Below are 17597 nucleotides of genomic sequence, written 5' to 3'. Positions count from 1 at the left end.
CAGTTTGCCTTCTATTTCCTGTCCCTTTCCAGTATATATCTCCTTTCTTCCCAGCATCTTCCTGGGTTCTTATCACCATTATTTTGTCACTGAAATTTTCTCCTGGGCTTTGACTTGTGCATCTGGGTAGAACCCAAATTTCCCCCTTCCTCCTTTCACCACTCATTTCCTTAGGTTCTTGGGGGGAGAGTATGGTGCCCCTTCCACCCAGACAGTCCCTGGCTTGGACTAGAAATGATGATCTGCTTTAACCAGTTAGCCCTCCCTGATGCAGCTCTGTAACTTACCTGAAGGTTGTTTGTTTGTTTCTTTCTTTTTAAGGATTTTATTTATTTGACACACACACACACACACACACACACACACACACACAGAGATCACAAGTAGGCAGAGAGGCAGGCAGAGAGAGAGAGGGGGAAGCAGGCTTCCGGCTGAGCAGAGAGCCCTATGCAGGGCTCCATCTGAGGACCTCGAGATTATGACCTGAGCCGAAGGCAGAGGCTTAACCCACTGAGCCACCCAGGCGCCCTGAAGATTGTTTCTGATCAGTTCACATGGTCAGAGAAATAAGAAAGGCATTTATTGAAGAAGTGTAGAAGGGCTGGGAGTTACCATGGAGGGTCAGAAGGATTTTTGTTTTGTTTTTGTTTCTGTTTTTTAAATGTTATTTATTTGTCAGAGAGAGAGAGAGAGAGAAAGAGAGAGAGAGAGACTGAACACACAGGGGGAGCTACAGAGGGAGAGGGAGAAGCAGGCTCCTTGCAGAGCAGGGAGACTGATGTGGGGCTCTATCTCAGAACCCTGGGACCATGACCTGAGCTGAAGACAGATGCTCCAACAAGCCACCCAGGTGCCACCTGTTTTGTTTTGTTTTTAACTCTACTGTGAAAGAAATTACTTATACTTGAGTGTGACTCTGGGGGAAGGTAGACTGAGTCTGGTTAGAACTATGGGCTTTCCTTGCCCAGCAAAGAAAGATAACTCTGTAGATCCCAGGAAATTTACAAAGCCTGAATTTTCTCTCTCTTAAAAAAAAAAAAATTCACTTTTGTTGTCCTGATTTTAAACTAATCATTACAAAGTTACTTCAAGAAGAAAGATTATTCCCTCGATTATTCTTTGGTTAACTTTTTAGAGCTTTTAGCCACCTGAGAAAGCCAATCCAATACTGAAAAGTGTTGCCAAAAGCCACTCAAAACGTCACCTATCTTAATACTTTAAGGATCCTGAGTCCCTGAACAAGGCTCTTTGTAAGGTAAGAGTTAATATCAGAGACAGACGAACTGCAATGGATAAAAGTGAAATGTGGTCCGTAAAGGCTGGGTAAATGTTTCTGGCTCTTTTCTTTTTTCCTTCTATTGCATATCATGCAGATTTGGAACCTGGCTACTATTTCTGCTATCTTCATTTTTGTTTAACAGAAAAGCGCAAGTAATAGGTTCTAAGGTAAGTCCCTGCTTTTTTCCAGTGACTCTAGACTGCACTAAGATTAACCCCCCCCACCCCGTGCAGCCTAAATTGCAGGCACATGGTATTAAATTATCTGCCTTGGTAAGACTGTCCTTGCAAAACTACACCGCAAAGTAGCCATGCTCCGGGCTCTCTCCTCAAGGCTGGAGGTTGGATGTCATCCCAGGTTTCTAGCCCTAGCATTAACTCCACCCCACTCTCCCCTCTCAAGAAAGAGTATCTTCTGTTTCTCAAACCACACAACCCCCACCAATTCTGACCGTTTTTCATAGGGAGTGAATACCACCTCGAGAATCCCGACTCCCAAGAATCACCATTTTGAATTAATGAGCAATCCCAACCTTAAGGATTCTTGCAGGTAAAAAGGGATGCTCAGAGAACATAGGATGAGGCTCCCATGGCCGAGATTAGGTGAAAAAAGGAAACATCTCTTCATTCTTACCTTTTAAGACTATTGGCTGTTTCCCTCCCCAGTGAACAATCTTCTCTCTTTGTAAGATGACACCTATGTAAGTATTCTGGTCACAAGTTAGCTATCCACTTAACAGTGTGTCTGTGTGTTGTCTAATTACTACTGGATGGAACCGCGCATAAAGTATATAGGTGTGTGTGTGATAAGAGTATTAAAAGCGGGGGGGGGGGTGGAGGGAGGAGTGAGTATGTGCTGAAAGAGAACTTGGCTCTAAAATAAGACTGATATGCTTTAAAAAACAAACTTTTAATTTGGGGACAACTGTAGATTCACATTAAGTTTTAAGAAATAGTATAGAGAGACCCCTTATAGACCTTTTATCTGATGGTAATATTTTGAATAACTGTAGTACAATATCACAACCAGGAAACTGACATTCATACAGTCCTAGGGCCTTATTCAATGTCACCTCTTTTGTATGTACTCATTTGTGTATTTAGTTTGGTGCAGTTTTGTCACATATGTAATCTGCTTTTGAATCTCAGCTAAGAACTAGCTGTGTGACCTTGAACAAACTCCCTAGCTACTCTGAGGCCCAGTTTCCTCATCTGCAAAATGGGTATAATGTCTGTCTTCTAAAGATGGTGCCAGGATTAAGTAAGATCATTTCTGGTAAGTTTCCAGCACACTAGATTCTCAATAAATGCTGGTTTCCTTCCCATCTATCCCTTGTTCTTTCAGTAGCAAGGGAATATTCTCCAGTTTCTTGCAGAAATAACCAGACTTGTGGGTTATAAGAAATCAGGCGGCTCCTTCTTCAAGGCCAATGCATTTAACCCTGCCGTTCAAAGACAGCAAAGTGGATGTCACCTGCCCACAGCTGCTGCCTGAAGGCCTGGACTTGGGATCCTATTTGTATCCAGATCAGAAGTGTAGAGATGGGGGTGGGAGGAGTGAAAAAGGAGAGACTCTGGGGGAGCTGTGGAGTAGGGGTAGGAAGCGGTAAATACTGAACAACCGTTGGCTGGAGAACTACCAGTTCCAAGGATTTTTCGTCCGGTGTGGCTAGTGACCAAGGGTTGGATGTACCCGCGGAAGGCTAGATAGGAGGCGGGAGTCTCTGAAGACATGGTGGGCAGGTGCGGAGCCCAGTTTAGACCAGGAGGGGGGATCACCCTCTTTCCAGAATTCAGTCAAGTCTAGAGCTCTTCTGTCTTCTGGAGCCCTCTTTCAAGGACGGCCAAAGAGCGCTCAAGGGCCAAGAAATCGAGGACCGCCCGGGGGCAAGAGAGGCACCTGAGTCCCTACCTTAAGGTCCCGCTGGCTGGAGGAGGAGGCCTTTCCTCCACACGGAGACGTGGCTGGCTGGGAGTCCTAGGGGCGGCCGAGTGTGAGCGGGCGGGTTTGGAAGGAGAGGCTAGAGGGCAGGGGGGTCGCGGGGTGGACGCGCTAGCCCCTGCTTAGCGGCGACCTCTTCCACCTGCACCCCGCGAACCTGGCTTTTCCAAGTTCAAATCTCCAAAGCGACCGCCCCAGCGTCACGCAGCAGCCAAGTCGGGACCGGGGCTGTGTTCCCGCGACCCGAGCAGTCCCCTGGAGTCGGGGCGCAGTTCGCGTCGAGGTGGGGGCTGGGGGGAAGGACCCCGCGGGGGCCGGGACACCGCTCGGCGCTCCTCCCGGGGCCGCCCCCAGCGCCGCGGGCCGCGGAGGAGGAGCCGCGCCCGGGCCGGCGTCGCCCTGGCTCCTCCTCCCCGCGCGGGCCGGGCCCTTCCTCCCCGGCGTCCAAAGCTCCGGGTGGCCGCGGCCGAGCCGGGAGCCGAGCGCGCTGGGCGCGGCCGTCCCGCTGCCGCCGCCTCCGAGCCCTGAGTGCGCCCGCGGCCATGGTCCCCGCGGCTGCTCCGGGCGCTTGAGCCCCGGAACGCGGTAAGCGAGGAACCCGCTCCCGGGGTCCCCAGCCCCGCGGCCTGGGGGTGCACAGAGGCCTCGCGCCGCCCCCGCGCCGTCGGCAGGGCCCTGCGCGCCCAGGGCGGACCCCACACCCGGACGGGTTGAGGCTTCCCTTTCGGGGCCCGGGCGGGAGCTGTCCCTGCGCGCGGGGCGCCCCTGGGGGACGAGGCGGGGAAGGGGCGGCTTCGCGGGCGGGAGGAGGGGCCGGTCCTGGAGGCGCGGGCTGCGCTGCCGGGGGGCGGGCCGGCGGGCGGGGAGGATGCGCGCCGCAGCCCGGAGCCGCGCTTTTGTACGCGCTGGCTCCTTACATATGGAAATGACGCTCGCGCGGGTCCCCAGTCGCGTCCTTTTGAAGGACGCCCGCCCGGAACCAAGGCGCCGGCTGCGAAGTATTGTCCCGCTTCTTGAGCCCTAACAAAGCGTCCCCCTTCGCTTTGCAGAGCACTGGAGGCGGGCGGCCGGCGGTGCGGGCGCAACGGAGAGGCCGCCAGAAGGTAGGCGAGGACGGCGGGGGCCGAGGCGGCGTGCCGCCTGGTGACACAATGGGGTGTTTGAGGTTTCTGGGGGTGCAACGGGCAGGCAGGTCGGAGACGCCTCGGCATCACAGGTTGCCCGGGGACTCGGGCGGCGCGCCCGCCCTCCGGCCGCACCTCCGCCTCCCCGCCCAGCAGCGCGGCTGGGTCTGGGCTGCTCGGCTGCCCCCGCGGTCCCGGCCCGCCGGCAGCGGCTGAAAGTCGCGTCTGTGTGTAGACCCGGGAGTGGACTTGACCCCGGGAGGGAGCAGAAAGGGTGGTGGTGCTGTTGCCTTGTGCCACCAAGGCAGCCTCGTGATAGAGCCTCAGAAGAGAAACCTGTCTGGGGAAACCCGAGGTGATAAGCCTGGGCTGTCTGAGCAGCGGAGAGCTGTTTGGGGCCCTTAAAGGGGGGCATCTCAGAAGGCGGGGGCGGGGGGAACGCATATAGCAAGACTTTCCCAGTGCACTGAGCAAGAACTAAGGGGAAAAGGACCAAATGACACACGCTGTTATTGCCTGAAAACCTTGATCGCCAGACCACTGCAATGGAAGTGTGGCGTGCTGCGGGAGAAGCTTCCAGGATTCCCAGTGCTGGGCTTCTGCGACTACCACACCGGTCCCTGACAAAAGGACAAAGCTGATGGAAACACTTTACTGCAGAAAGCTCTGTCTGTGAAGTTGAGAGACAGAGAAAGAGGCATTTTCCTAGTCCCAGCCCTGACAAACCGGGGTCAAGGCGCACAGAATGGGGGGGGGGGGGGCGCGTGTAAAGATTGCTCTACCCTGTATCTTGTTTCGACAACTTAGGGATTATAAGAACCGAGGCCTTCTTTACTCAACAGGGGCAGCGGAATTCCTGAGGTGGACTTGCCATACAACTTAACTCTTAATTTATGAAATCAAATCAGATAGCCTAGTTGTCTTTTGTGACTGCCATAGTAGCTTTTTAGGATTAAAATCCCGGTAAAATCCATCCTGGCATATGGGCCGAGCTCCTGAGGCCATGGAGGATTTCTCAGTGGGGCTCCCTTAAATAGGTTGACAGAAATTTATGTCTGCTTGTTTCCTGAGGCTTGCCTTTCTACAAGGAAATATATTTTTCCTGTGTCAGCTTAATTTTGTCTTGAATCTTCTCTAGTGGCTAGCATATTAGTGGATGACCTGAAATACTAGCAGAAAACTGGCTCTAGAATTGAGGTTTGTGTGTGTGTGTGTGTGGGGGGGTGTTGTGAAGATTTCCAGACTGTGTGTAAAAGTAACATTACAGGCTGGCTGAAAAGCAGTTTGTTGTCTCTTCAGCTGTTGTCAGTGTTCTTAAGGAGGTGAAGTGAACTCCTGGGGAGTTCGTTTACAGATTTATTTTCACCTGTTCCGTGGGGATTCTGCAGGGGAAACCATTCTGAACTGCAGTAGAGATAAAGGGAAGGACTTATAGATGTTCCAAATGGGTTGGGCATTAATAAAGATATTGCCAAGGCAGGAGAAGGCTTTACAGGGGCAGTGGAAAGGAAGCCATCAGAGGCACAGTCTTCACATTAAAAAATGTCAAAGATCAGTCATTTTAATAGGCACTTGCTCAGAATGGCCTGGTTTCTTCGTCTTTTTTCACTTTAGATATGTGATGACCCTTAATATCAAAATATGTTGACTGTCACAGAGGGGGAGAAGAGGACCCCAGTGAATTCTGAACAGCCAACCTTAATTTAATGGGCAATATTCTTATCATAAGTCAAATGTTAAAATAAATTGTTTTAAATGTCACTGCAAATGACTTTCTAAACTAACATTTAACCAGTCTTGATGCTTCCACTTTGTGTTGATAATGAAAATACATTTTATCAGTCTCACATTGATAAAGGGTTGGCAAGTTAGCTGGATTCAAGCAGCCTAAAGCCTTTTCAGGAGGTTTATTTTTATAGATGCCAATTCATCTGTAAGCCAATAAATTATGTGGTTTGAATTCTGGCTATTGAGCTTACATCTGTTGGGCAGGAACTTGTGGAGAAACCAGGCTTGCAAAAAGATGTTTTTCTCTTATTTACAAATAAAATAGAATTTTAAAAAGATTATGGGAATATACAAGTGAGCAACTTTTTTTTTTTTTAATTAGGACACTTCTTTGTTGCAATGTATATCAGCAGTTACTCATTTATTGAAGCTTTTGAATGGAACAGTTACAAAGTATTTATGTCCTACCATTCACATAAAATACAAAGTTGAGAAAACATTGTTTATAGGCAGGAAAAGAGATCCCCCCCCCCGGGGGGGGGGACTGTGCCCCTAGCTGCAGGCATTCTGAATTAATTCCAGTAAATATGGCTCAAGAAGTGAAAGTTGTTATGAGCAGTCTCTTTTAAGAAAGTAACAAACATGGAGCTCTGTTTTCTGCTTCTATAATTTTACTTAGAGGCTGATTACAGGTTAGTGACTCTACAATGTGCTAGGCTAATGATTTTTTTCCTCCAGCTACCCTGAGTTAACTACTGGATTGGTAATCCACCTCACTGTTAGGTTTAACAAAAGCTTGGGTTTGGCACATGGTTCAGGATAGTCACATACTAAAACTTTTCTTTAACGTTTTAGAATAAATGCTAGGAGAACGTCCTTGGTTAAATTCAGTTTAATAATGTAGTTAACCAAGGTGGTTATTGTCTTTCAAATATATGTAATGTCATTTTTGTTTCTGTGCAGTGGCATTTAAACTTTTGTGTTGTATCTGTATCCCGTGACTTTATTCCTGGTGATACTCGGGTGCCTGTGGTATCCAGCTAGGAATGAGGTACTGTCGGAGCTGGGAGGAGGCTACCTGACAGGAGTCGTTGTGATGAGCGGCTGTGGTTTCTGGCAGAAATATCCTATATAGATATGTAAATAGTCGCTTTTTCTATTAAGCTTTTGCTCAACTTGAATTTATTCTTGTCACTATTTCATTTTATACTGAAATGAATCCAAATGTTAAGAATGGAAATCTTTGCAATTAGAGTGGTTGAAAAAAAGAGAAGAAAAAGAAACATTTTAATTTGATCATTGGCATTATGAAGCTCCGACTTGCCAAATGGTGAAGCTAATGGCGTGAGTGAAAAGTGTTCCCAGAGCAGGGTTTGTCCATGTTGACCGCTTTAGTTATAAAGTAACTAAATTAGTCACTTGGTGGTCACTGCCTGGTCTGTGGATCCCCAGCAGCTATGTCTGAGCACAAACCTAAAAGCATCTATTGTGATACCCAAGGAAAGCGGCTGAGCCAAGAGGGGCATCCAGACATTCCACATAGCTGTTCAGCTGCTGGACCATCTGGAGGGAAATAAAAGGCCTGGGCTAGGGGCTCTGGCATTGTGCTCATTTATTATTTGGTTTTCCCTTGCCAGACTTTGTCCCTTTTTCACTCCCTGTGGCCCAGAACAGACGTCCCCTTTGGCTGGGGTGCCATTCTTATAAGCTCCTTTCTGTACCCTGCATGCCGGAAAGTTCAGAAGTTCACGTAGCCACTTCATGGTCGCCTTATGTTGGGGACTTCATTATTCCAGCGGCTCCTCACCTGTGTCTTTCCCAGTCCCAGGTGGTGCTGATTTCATCAGCCGGGGTTGTTGAGTAGCACACAGCACAGACTGTGATGGACATCCCCATCCGGGTCTAGGCATTTTGGCAGCCTTGTTTTGAGTTATTTGGAAGGAAAACGCTCCAAATAGTTCTCATTATGGGTGCTTATTGGGTGGTAAATGTTTTGATAAATGGCTCTGTGCATCTGCCTCTTATTTAACCGTCCCTGGTTAGAACTCCCAAATACTGCCCACCCTGGCCCTTCTATTCCAGAGGAACTGTGAAGGCTTCTGTCAGTGTGATAGGGAAGGTAGCAGGTGAAGAGAGGCCCCTGCTTGGCCGGGGTGGGGTGGAGAGCTTTATAAAACTGGAATTTTTCTTTGTGATTTGAAGGAGGGTTTGTCACTCAAAACCCAACGTTCTTCATCTGTGAGGAAGATTTCTGTCACTGGTGGGTGTCCATTAGGCTTTAACTCTGGAAAGCACTGATGGCACAGATTAGACATACTTGAGTATTTTGAGGGAGTAATTTAACAATGATCAATTTCTGGACCAGGTCCACTGTTGGAAAATACGGGGCTCTTCTGATCATTTTTATTAAAAAAAAAAAAAAAAAAAAAAAACGTTTCTTCCTTGCCCTAAATTCCAAAGCTGCTTTGGAAAAAGAGTGCTTATTCCGCATATCTCTAGTGCCTTATAGGCTCTAATTATTCAATAAATGGATTAGAGCGGTAGGCAGGGAGAATCCCCACCCTTCCCTCCACTCTGATTGGGAGGAGTTTGTGGCCATCAGGTTTTCCTGGAGGTTTCTGGTACTCAGTAGTCTAGCTGATTAACACGTGAAGGTGGAGATAAGGGATTTGTCTTGATGTCATTTCAGTGGTCCCGTTCCTGTGTTCTGTGTGCACGCATAGCCCTGAGAGAGGGTCTGATTTAGAGTCAGACCAGAATTCAGATCTCAGTTCCACCCCCGTATTAGCACTCTCTCCTTGGACAAGTTGCTTAATTTCACCAAGCCCCAATGCCTACATCTTAAATGGGAATGTGAAGTCTACTTTAAAGAATTAGAAGGCTTAAATGAGCTCGTTTATGTAAAGTACTCAGCATAGGCCAGACTTCTAGTAGATACCCAGAAGTTAAAAAAAAAAAAATTTTCATCCTAAGTCCCAACTGTATTTCAGCCTTTCTGCTTTTGTTTGATGATAAATTTATCAGTAATCTGCCTTTAAAGATGGAGGTAGCGCTGAGCCTTACCCGTTGCGGTTGACCCATTAGTAGTATAATATTATTTATAATCCTGTCCCTGCCCTGTGCGTTCTCGCTGTCTGTAAGGCATTCTGCAGCTCCTGCTCTGCTTCCTCGAAGGCAGATCCATGGTTGGTTGACTTGTAAGTTACCTTTCTTCAGTTTATTCTTCCTTGGTCAGTTGTTTCTATTTTCATGGTTGTTTTCTCAATTCCCCTCCTGTATCAACTTTCTCTGGGATTATCCTGTCACTCGCTTGCCGTCTTTAACCCCCAGGACAGCCCTTCTAGATGGGTATTATTATTCCCATTTTATAAACAAGGGGACTTGGGAAAGTGTTTTAGTACAGACTCTCCTCCAAAGTCACAACCTATAACCACCTCCCCTCCAAAACAACACGACAACAACAACAACAAAAAAAACCCAAAACAACAACAACAAAAACCCCAAATGCAGCTGAAGTTTATGACTCCATTGGCTTAATCACTAACTCCTTAATCCAACTCCAGACGGTTCTGGATGCTATAGTTTGGGAGTGGGTCCTGGCTTCTACTTCTGGTTAGGTACATCTAAGACTAAAAATGCCTTTGAAGAAAGGGTTGGATGGGGGGAAGGAGAGGTGTGTTTGTGGAAGAAATAGGCATTTCAAAGTCTTCCTGTGCTCATTATGTCACTCTCATCCAGGGGAAATTTCCACTCAAGGAATCTCCCTTCACTAAGTCAGTCCTTGGTGTTTACTGAGTTTCTGGTGTGAGGAACAGACTGTACTATGCATTTGGGGGAAGATATAAAAGAAATGAGTTGTGGACCTTGTCCTGAAGGAAATTTCTGCCAAGCAGGGGGAAAAATTCTTGCACATGAAATTACTCATGAACATTTGGGAGATAATATCATCCAGTAAAAAGGCATTCTGTGCCAAAGAAATCTGACAACTTGTCACCATATGCAACATCGTTTGGATGTTTCCGTATGCTCATTTGTTCCTCAGAGTTGGGACTCTTTTCCCCCTTCAGTCAAAAGAATGTTTTCCAAATCACAGTGTCTTGGGAAGAGGGAAGATGAAATAAAGAGATTAAAAAAAAAAAAAAAAGCGAAAGAGATTTGCTTTAGCGAAAGTCCAATGACCTCCCGAAGAAGACAGGGCATGATAGCTTATCAGATTCACAGCTGTGGATAAGATAGGACTTCTCAGTGTGTTTTGAGTTCTATGCCCCTCTTTCATTGGTCTAAATGAACCAATCCCCATGCCTTAAAAATAATTTAAAAAAAAAGAGGAAATGTTAGAATTCTTTTGCTTTTGAGGGTGTGTTTGTTTTTTTTTTTTTAATATGCAAAATCAAGTGAAAGCAGAAGACTGCCTTTTATGACATTAGTCAGATTGTAGCCCGGGTAGGGGTGCTGAAGAGGTATGGAAGCCCTGAAAACCCCAGAGCAGAGGACAGCAAACTGGCTGACTTGTAAGTGAATCTAACGAGCCAGGCATTGGCCTTGTCTAAATCCCTAACTTTGGTGGCTTTGCATTAACACCTTGGTGTTTCTTTTCTGGTGCTCTCATGTTTATATAGCACTCTCAATTTAATTGTGAAAACATTTGCATGGTGATTAGTTAACCCAACAGACCAACTCTGGGAAGGCAGCCAGAACCAGCAGCACCTTAGTAATAGAAAAGCTGATAATTAGAAGAACCCCCATCCCACCGCCTCACCCCCAACACACACACCCAGACCAGCAGCCTGGACGTAAGTGGTGCTCCTTTGCTTTAAGGAGTGACCTCAGTGAAAACCGAGGAGTGGTTGAGCTGTTTGAATCCACCTTGAGTCCATCCAGTTCTGCTGAAACTCTTGGGATGGTCATGGCTCTGGGTGAGCTCATGAGCTCCGGACAGCTGTCTGTGGGGGAGAGAGAGTAGCACTGATGGGTCCTGGGAGCCTCTCTCATTTTCAGTTCTGGCCACATTCCACACCTGAACTTGTACATTGCCCGTGTTTCCCATCTGCTCTATGAACAAACATTACCTCTAAGTTAGAGAGTTCTCTTACTCAGGGCTTTTATTAGTTAAAGGTGCTGCTTTTAAAACTAGAGTGAGGATTGCCAGGGGCTGGGGAAAGGGGTGGTGGGACGTGGCTCTGCAGAGGGTATAGTTTCCACTGCGCGAGATGAAACCATGCCAGAGGTCTGCCGTACAGCGGTGCACATAGAGTGAAGAAGGCTGTCCTGCACACGTAAAATTTTAAATAAATTTTTGTTAGACTAGATGTCCTGTTATGTCTTTTTTTAGCGTAGTAAAAAACATAATGGCAAGATAAGAATATTTTTGCAAGTGCTGCTTTTTATAGTCCGGGGGCTGGTTCTGAGAGCCTGGTTTCAGATGGCTGAGGTCACCGTCTCGAGGGCGATGTTGTGTTTGGCTTCCATTGCATCAGGGTGAAGGTAGCTTCCGATGGGCTCATTTCAGGCTTTCGTCGGAAGCCCCACCACATTAAAAATGAGTTATTGTGCCAGCAACCCCACCCCCGAAGATTTGACTGTTAATATATGAGGGACTGAGAAGTTAATGATGTTTATTTTTAGCAGAAGTGATTCTGCTTTAATCCCGAGTCCACATTTCCACTGATCCCACGGAAGGTGGAGAAATGGAAGACTGGGGTTGGAAGGATGGAAGAAAGATCAACAGGTGTGCAGATGGGAGATCCGGTGAGGGAGGCTCCCTGACACTGTAGGGGTCGTGTGGTCTGCGGCTCCTCTGAACCTCCCTATCTGAAAACTGGGAGTAGTGTTTTCTCCTTTCTCTAGGCAACTAGGCATTACCTAAAACTCCCGGGGGCTAAAGTGAGCTTCAGGGAATACTCTTCCCATCACACCTCCTGTAATTGCTCCAAGGAAGTTAATTGCGCTGCTTTTTGAGGAACTTGTGTAAAAGGCATTGTGTCTCCTGTAAACAGGGAGGTGGTTTGCTGGGTGCCTCTCTCTGGCTGCTTGCCTGCAGGCAGACGGTGATGAGGGGGCATCTAGGCTGAACGAAGGGGAACTAGATAGCCGGGGAACTAGATAGCCGCACCACAGGAGTGGGGTGCTACATCTGGGCAGGTAGTCCACAGCTCACCGACTTATGTGAAAGCCTGTGAGTACTACCGGTTAGTTGGAAAGGAACGAGTATCCGAGGTGGCCTTTCACTGTAAGTCCGGGGCCAGACGAGCTGATAGAGAACTACTTTCGGTCTTGAGTTTGGGACTGGCCGCTCGCTCGCCCAAGGACCAGGCAGGAGAGGAGACTTCGTCATTCTGGTAACACTACCCCGCATGACTGAACCTGTGGCTGGGGCCCTGGTGGCAGTGGCCATGGAAGCTCAACTGGCCAGGGTTGGCTCCGGGAGAGCCCTGCAATCTCGCTGGGGGGAGGCGGGGATGAGCGGCGAGGTGCAGCATTGCCTCTCCTGCCAGCCTCCACCGAGGTCCCAGTCGGCCAGCCCCGGGGGCTGCCACGATCCCCCTTGTCTCTGTCCCACACAGGTGAGCGCTGTGGGCTATGGGATGGATGAGGTGGAACAGGACCAGCATGAGGCCCGACTCAAGGAGCTGTTCGACAGTTTTGACACCACGGGCACCGGGTCCCTGGGGCAGGAAGAACTCACCGACCTTTGCCACATGTTGAGCTTGGAGGAGGTGGCCCCGGTGCTCCAGGAGACGCTGCTTCAGGACAACCTCTTGGGCAGGGTAAGGTCTGGGGAAGAAGGCAGGCGGATGGAAGTGGGTGCGGCTTCTGTGGGGAGGGGGGCTGGGTGGGGGGAGAGCGCCTGTGGCGACCTGCCTCTCACATCCTGGCTGTGTGTGCCCCGAGCTGTTAACCTGATAAACAGAAAGAGAAAATGTAATGGGGGGGACCAGCAGTGTGGTTTGCTTGGGATATGGAGGGCCTGTTTGAATTTGTGCTCTGGAGTGTACGTGTGCCCAGAGCATCTTAAATGAAGGGAGGAAAAGAGGTAATAGGAGCACGTTTTCCAGCTCTTGTTCATGGTGGATCATTCTATGGACTTCGCATTCATCACTGGGGCACAGAGAGGGGACCAGGGTTTCCCTTGAAGAGCAGGAAAACACAGTAAGAAAATTGCTGCTCACAGGACGAACAGTTTGCTGCTCTGACTTTTACTCCCAATAAAGCTATTTCTTGTGCAGATTGCTTCTAGGGTGAAGGATTAATTAAACCTTTCACCTAGGAAATATGACAGGAGGGTAAGTAAATACAGGGCAGGTTCATTTAAAACCTAGCACGACTTCAGCAGGGATATGCAAGTGTGTGCTTGTGGTAACTTCTGACAACAAATAGTCCTGTTGTTCCCGCAAACCAAGTCACAGGAACGAGTACAGGGTGAGAAGGGGCCTTTTTAATTCCTGCTGTTAGTGGGAAGGGGGCTCCATCTGTCTTGACCTCCCATTGCCTTCAGTTCTCATAATTTTAATTAAGAGCATCATTTGTATGGCTTTGAGTTGAGTCTTGCTGTTGGTTGTTAGAATGGATGAGAGGGAAAAAATGGGCAATGCTTTCTGAGCTCTGTTGTTATCCTCGATGACACTTCGTGGACCATGGTTTTTATCACGTGGTGCAAACTGAGGAAGGAGTTATGAAATTCAACTTTATTCCGGTGACTGAATTTCCTTTTCTTCATTTCATTTTCACTGACTTTGAGTTGACAATTTGGTAAGTGACCTCAGAGACAGTACGATGTATAGACTGTCTGCGACACGAGACAGACAGGAGTAGCGATTATCCTGAAACTAATGTACAAAGGATGCTGTTCTCAGGGGCTTGGCACTATGAATGCCATTGCTAACAGGGCTCCCTCTTAAAGAAAAACTAGAACCATTCTCAGTCACTCTGGGAGTGGGGACTAGCTGCTTGTGAACTCTAAAAAGTGCTGAAAACCTTGTTTCGGAAGCCTTAGCAATGGGAGATTTGAGGATGAAGTCATTTGCCGCCACCCCCCCACCCCCGTCCCCCGTAATGCTTTCAGATGTGTTTTTGTTCTATCTCAATCCCGGACACCTTGGGGAGTGAGGGGAGCCAGGGGAGCCGAGTTTCCCACTGTGGACCTGGGGGAGAAGGAGGAGTACCAAGAGTGGATATGTTTAGGGCTGATGAAAGCCTGGGAAGAGCTGGTACAACCTGAGGCTTCCTTGGGAGGTTGTCTCCAAGTCAGAGTAAATACACAGCCCTCCGCTAACAGACCGCGACTTGGCAGCGCGTTCACGGTTTCCCTCTCCAGATGTTGCCCATCTTCACACGCAGCACCCCCCCCCCCCCCCCCCCCCGCAACCATTCTGCAAACTAAAGCAGGGGAACAGTTATCGATTGATTTGTTAACGACTTGACACTATCAGCCTGCTTTTTCCTTTTGCTATTTGCCTATGAATAATGAATACCTAAGTGGTCTAGAGCCTGATATTTACTTAGTGAGCCAGTGATAAAAGTTAAATAGATAGATGCATGTTGATTTCATGTGGGAGGTCCCTGGGGACTGTCTGGAGAGCAGGGTTGGCATGAATTAATGCACTCCTGTTCGATTTGCATTTTTTATGAAAATGAAATTATTCTCCTCAGATGATCACATAAACTCGGCCGTATGTTTGTAAGGTACTCTATATGGTCTATAATTTTAAATTATAAGGAAAAAATTCCTTAGAATTTACTGAAGAATTCTAAGCGGTGACACGTTCTTGATCTACTGAGTATGGAGCTTAAGTTGGAAAATTATATGTTGTTTCCAATGCCAGTCATCTTTCTTCTCTTTAGATGGTATTTATAGAAAAACTTGTAAGGGTTTGCAGTTTGGTTTCATAAATAAGGAGAAGGAAATAGTAGCATGACAAATCTCAATATATTCAACTATTCAGTAATTCAACAAATACGTATTGAAGGGTCCCGCATGTTAGGCTTTCTGCTAGTCTGTGGGGGTGCAACTTACTTATGTTTTTCATAGACTAAGGTTTTCCACTAAATTGGCTTTTGGGTACAGTAGTATCCAACAGCTTCCAACCCAAAGAGGCTTAGGGTTTAATTGTATCTTTAAATATTAATGAGTATAATTTCTAAATGAAACAAAACTTCCAAGTTTATCTTTGTTGGAATCAGCTGAATTAATCATTTTTTTCTTGAAAAAGAAATAAAATTAAAGGCATTGCCCTCCTCAATAAGAATATGAATATTTTCTGTTTTTAAATTTCCAAATCCATCTGTAAAACTTCCTGGGTTTTTGGGTTTTTTTTTTTAAGGCCTAATGTTTCTTTTGACAGTTGTTGAGGAAGTTAACTGAAATGGACTCATTGACTCGCCATTTTCATGCATTTTACTCCTAGGCCATTTACCCCCAAATCAGGTTTCTTTCTTTCTTTCTTTCTTTTTTTACTTAAAAAAAAAAAAAAAAGGATTATTTATTTATTTATTTGACAGACAGAGATCACAAGTAGGCAGAGAGGCCGGCAGAGAGGAGGAAGCAGGCTCCCTGCTGAGCAGAGAGCCGGATGTGGGGCTCCATCCCAGGACCCTGGGATCATGACCTGAGCTGAAGGCAGAGGCTTTAGCCCACTGAGCCACGTAGGCACCCCCCTCCCCAGTTCGTTTCAATTCATCTATCTGATCTGGCTTTATAACTTGAAGTCATATTCCCCTGAGTATGGTGCTCACTAGTTAAGGATTTGAAATGCCTGACGATTATGGATCACTGATTTGAAAGAAGCAGGACAATAGTGGGTGTTTCCTGCTAGTTATCAGAAGAGCTCTATCCATATCTTTGTCCTCAGTTAAGTACCTGTCCGGTGGGTGCGAGTCCAAGACCCAGGGACTCCTGAAGACACTGAAGAACTTTCAGGCTGGTCAGCTAATGTTTGCCCGGCAGCTGCTCTGCCCCAGGACCCTGAGATCATGACCCCAGCCGAAGGCACACGCCCAACTGTCTGAGTACCCAGGCATCCCCAGCTGAACAGCCCTGAGAGCAGATACTACAAACATATAAGAAAACATAACAGCATTAGCTCTTTTATGGAACCAAGTTTTCATCTAAGCAACTGATACTGGTCCTAGTACTTCCTCTTTTTTGTCTTTTATTTTTATTATTTTTTTAAAAAATTCAAATTAGTTAATATATAGTGTGTATTATTAGCTTCAGAGTAGAGTTTAGACTGCATCAGTTGCATGTAACACCCAGGGCTCATCATATCAGGTGCCCTTCTTAATGCCCATCCCCCAGTTACCCCATAAACCACCCACTTCCCCTCCCACGACCCTTGGTTTGTTCCCTATAGTCAAGAGTCTCTTATGGTTTGCCTCTCTCTCTGTTTTTATGTTATTTTATTTTTCCTTCCCTTCCCCTCTGTTCATCTGCTTTTCTCTTAAATATGTCTTTTAAATTAAATGTAGTCACATGCCTCTCTCTTTTATTAGAAATTAGGACATAACTATGATAGTCTACCTTGGTTTTATTGAAGCTGTTGTATCAGTTTTAAAAATGCATTTTCCTTTACTTGAGGAATATAGCAACTTTGAGACATAACAGCTCCCTGAGATTCTAAGGAGTTTCCTTGCTTTGCTCTTTGATGGGAATCTGGACACTGAGGTGCTCCATGCCCTTGGCACGCTTTAGTATCTGAACAAGCCCCCTGGTAGCAGAACCTACAGCTGACTTCCAAAGAGTCCCATAGGTGTGTGGACTTTGGTCATCAAAGGCACTTTGGAATATTTAGTGTTAAAATCTTATAGCTTTACAAATATATGATTTAGCTCACTTTTCCTACCTTTCATTTTGGGGGTTCTTGTGGGTTCTTTTATGAATATTGTGATTAATTTCATATGGTGGATTTGCTTATTTGTTTCCAGTTCCCTAAAAGCTTTTTAAGATTTCTTTCTCTTATACATATTTTAACCATTTGAAAAGTAAATCAGAATTACAGAAGTACTTTCTGGTTGTGATTATCTGGGCTTGTTCTCCGTGTGCAAAATTGTGTTTGATCATCAAATAGTGTTTATTTACAACTACCCCATGTTCATGCTTCTGTTTCGTAGTATTGATCTGAGGCTTTTTAAATGCATTGGAGGAATTCAGTGGCAAACATTTCTCATTGCATCTCTTATTAAATGTCTGAAAGTTGCTGTATCTTACTGTTTAACCATCATAGGTTAACCTGAAATGGGGTCGGGAGTATTATCTCATTCCCATTTGGTCTTGTGACTCTGTAAACCATCACTCCCTTCCTTTATAACAATATCCATTGGGGTTGACTTGAACTCGCAAGGGCCAGTGGTGCTCAGTTATAGACAAGAAGACATTCTTAAAAAAAAAAAAAAAAGACATTTTGACTCCGAGGCTACAAGACTTGCTTCTACTCTCTATTAATACTTTGTTGTCAAACTCATTGCAAAATTAACTTCGATTTTGCATGCTGCAAACCTCGAGCCTCTTAGAGCTTTTGAGTCTAATGGAA

General features: G+C 46.5%; 2 protein-coding genes across 8 annotated transcripts in view; one reads left to right on the top strand and one right to left on the bottom strand.

Moving 5' to 3' along the window:
* ABHD12B (abhydrolase domain containing 12B) overlaps window positions 1-3596 on the bottom strand; it is a 62589-nt gene extending 58993 nt beyond the window's left edge. The window contains exon 1 of the mRNA XM_047737956.1: window positions 3191-3596. The gene's annotated coding sequence lies outside the window, so the exon portion shown is untranslated. The remainder of the gene's footprint in view (window positions 1-3190) is intronic.
* A 55-nt stretch (window positions 3597-3651) lies between these two features.
* The window catches only part of NIN (ninein), a 94142-nt gene continuing 80196 nt past the window's right edge, over window positions 3652-17597 (top strand). For 6 of the 7 annotated variants that reach the window (XM_047737951.1, XM_047737949.1, XM_047737947.1 and 3 more), the window contains exons 1-3: window positions 3652-3805; window positions 4270-4323; window positions 12636-12839. In XM_047737951.1, the coding sequence (XP_047593907.1) occupies window positions 12657-12839 (183 nt within the window). In that variant the 5' untranslated portion in view covers window positions 3652-3805; window positions 4270-4323; window positions 12636-12656. The remainder of the gene's footprint in view (window positions 3806-4269; window positions 4324-12635; window positions 12840-17597) is intronic. The other variant, XM_047737948.1, reaches the window with a different exon arrangement.

Source organism: Lutra lutra, chromosome 7 (genome assembly GCF_902655055.1).
Source record: "Lutra lutra chromosome 7, mLutLut1.2, whole genome shotgun sequence".
In the NCBI taxonomy this organism is placed as follows: Eukaryota; Metazoa; Chordata; class Mammalia; order Carnivora; family Mustelidae; genus Lutra; species Lutra lutra.
The sequence above is the reverse complement of the archived record's forward strand: the minus strand, read 5'-3'. Positions and strand labels throughout refer to the sequence as shown.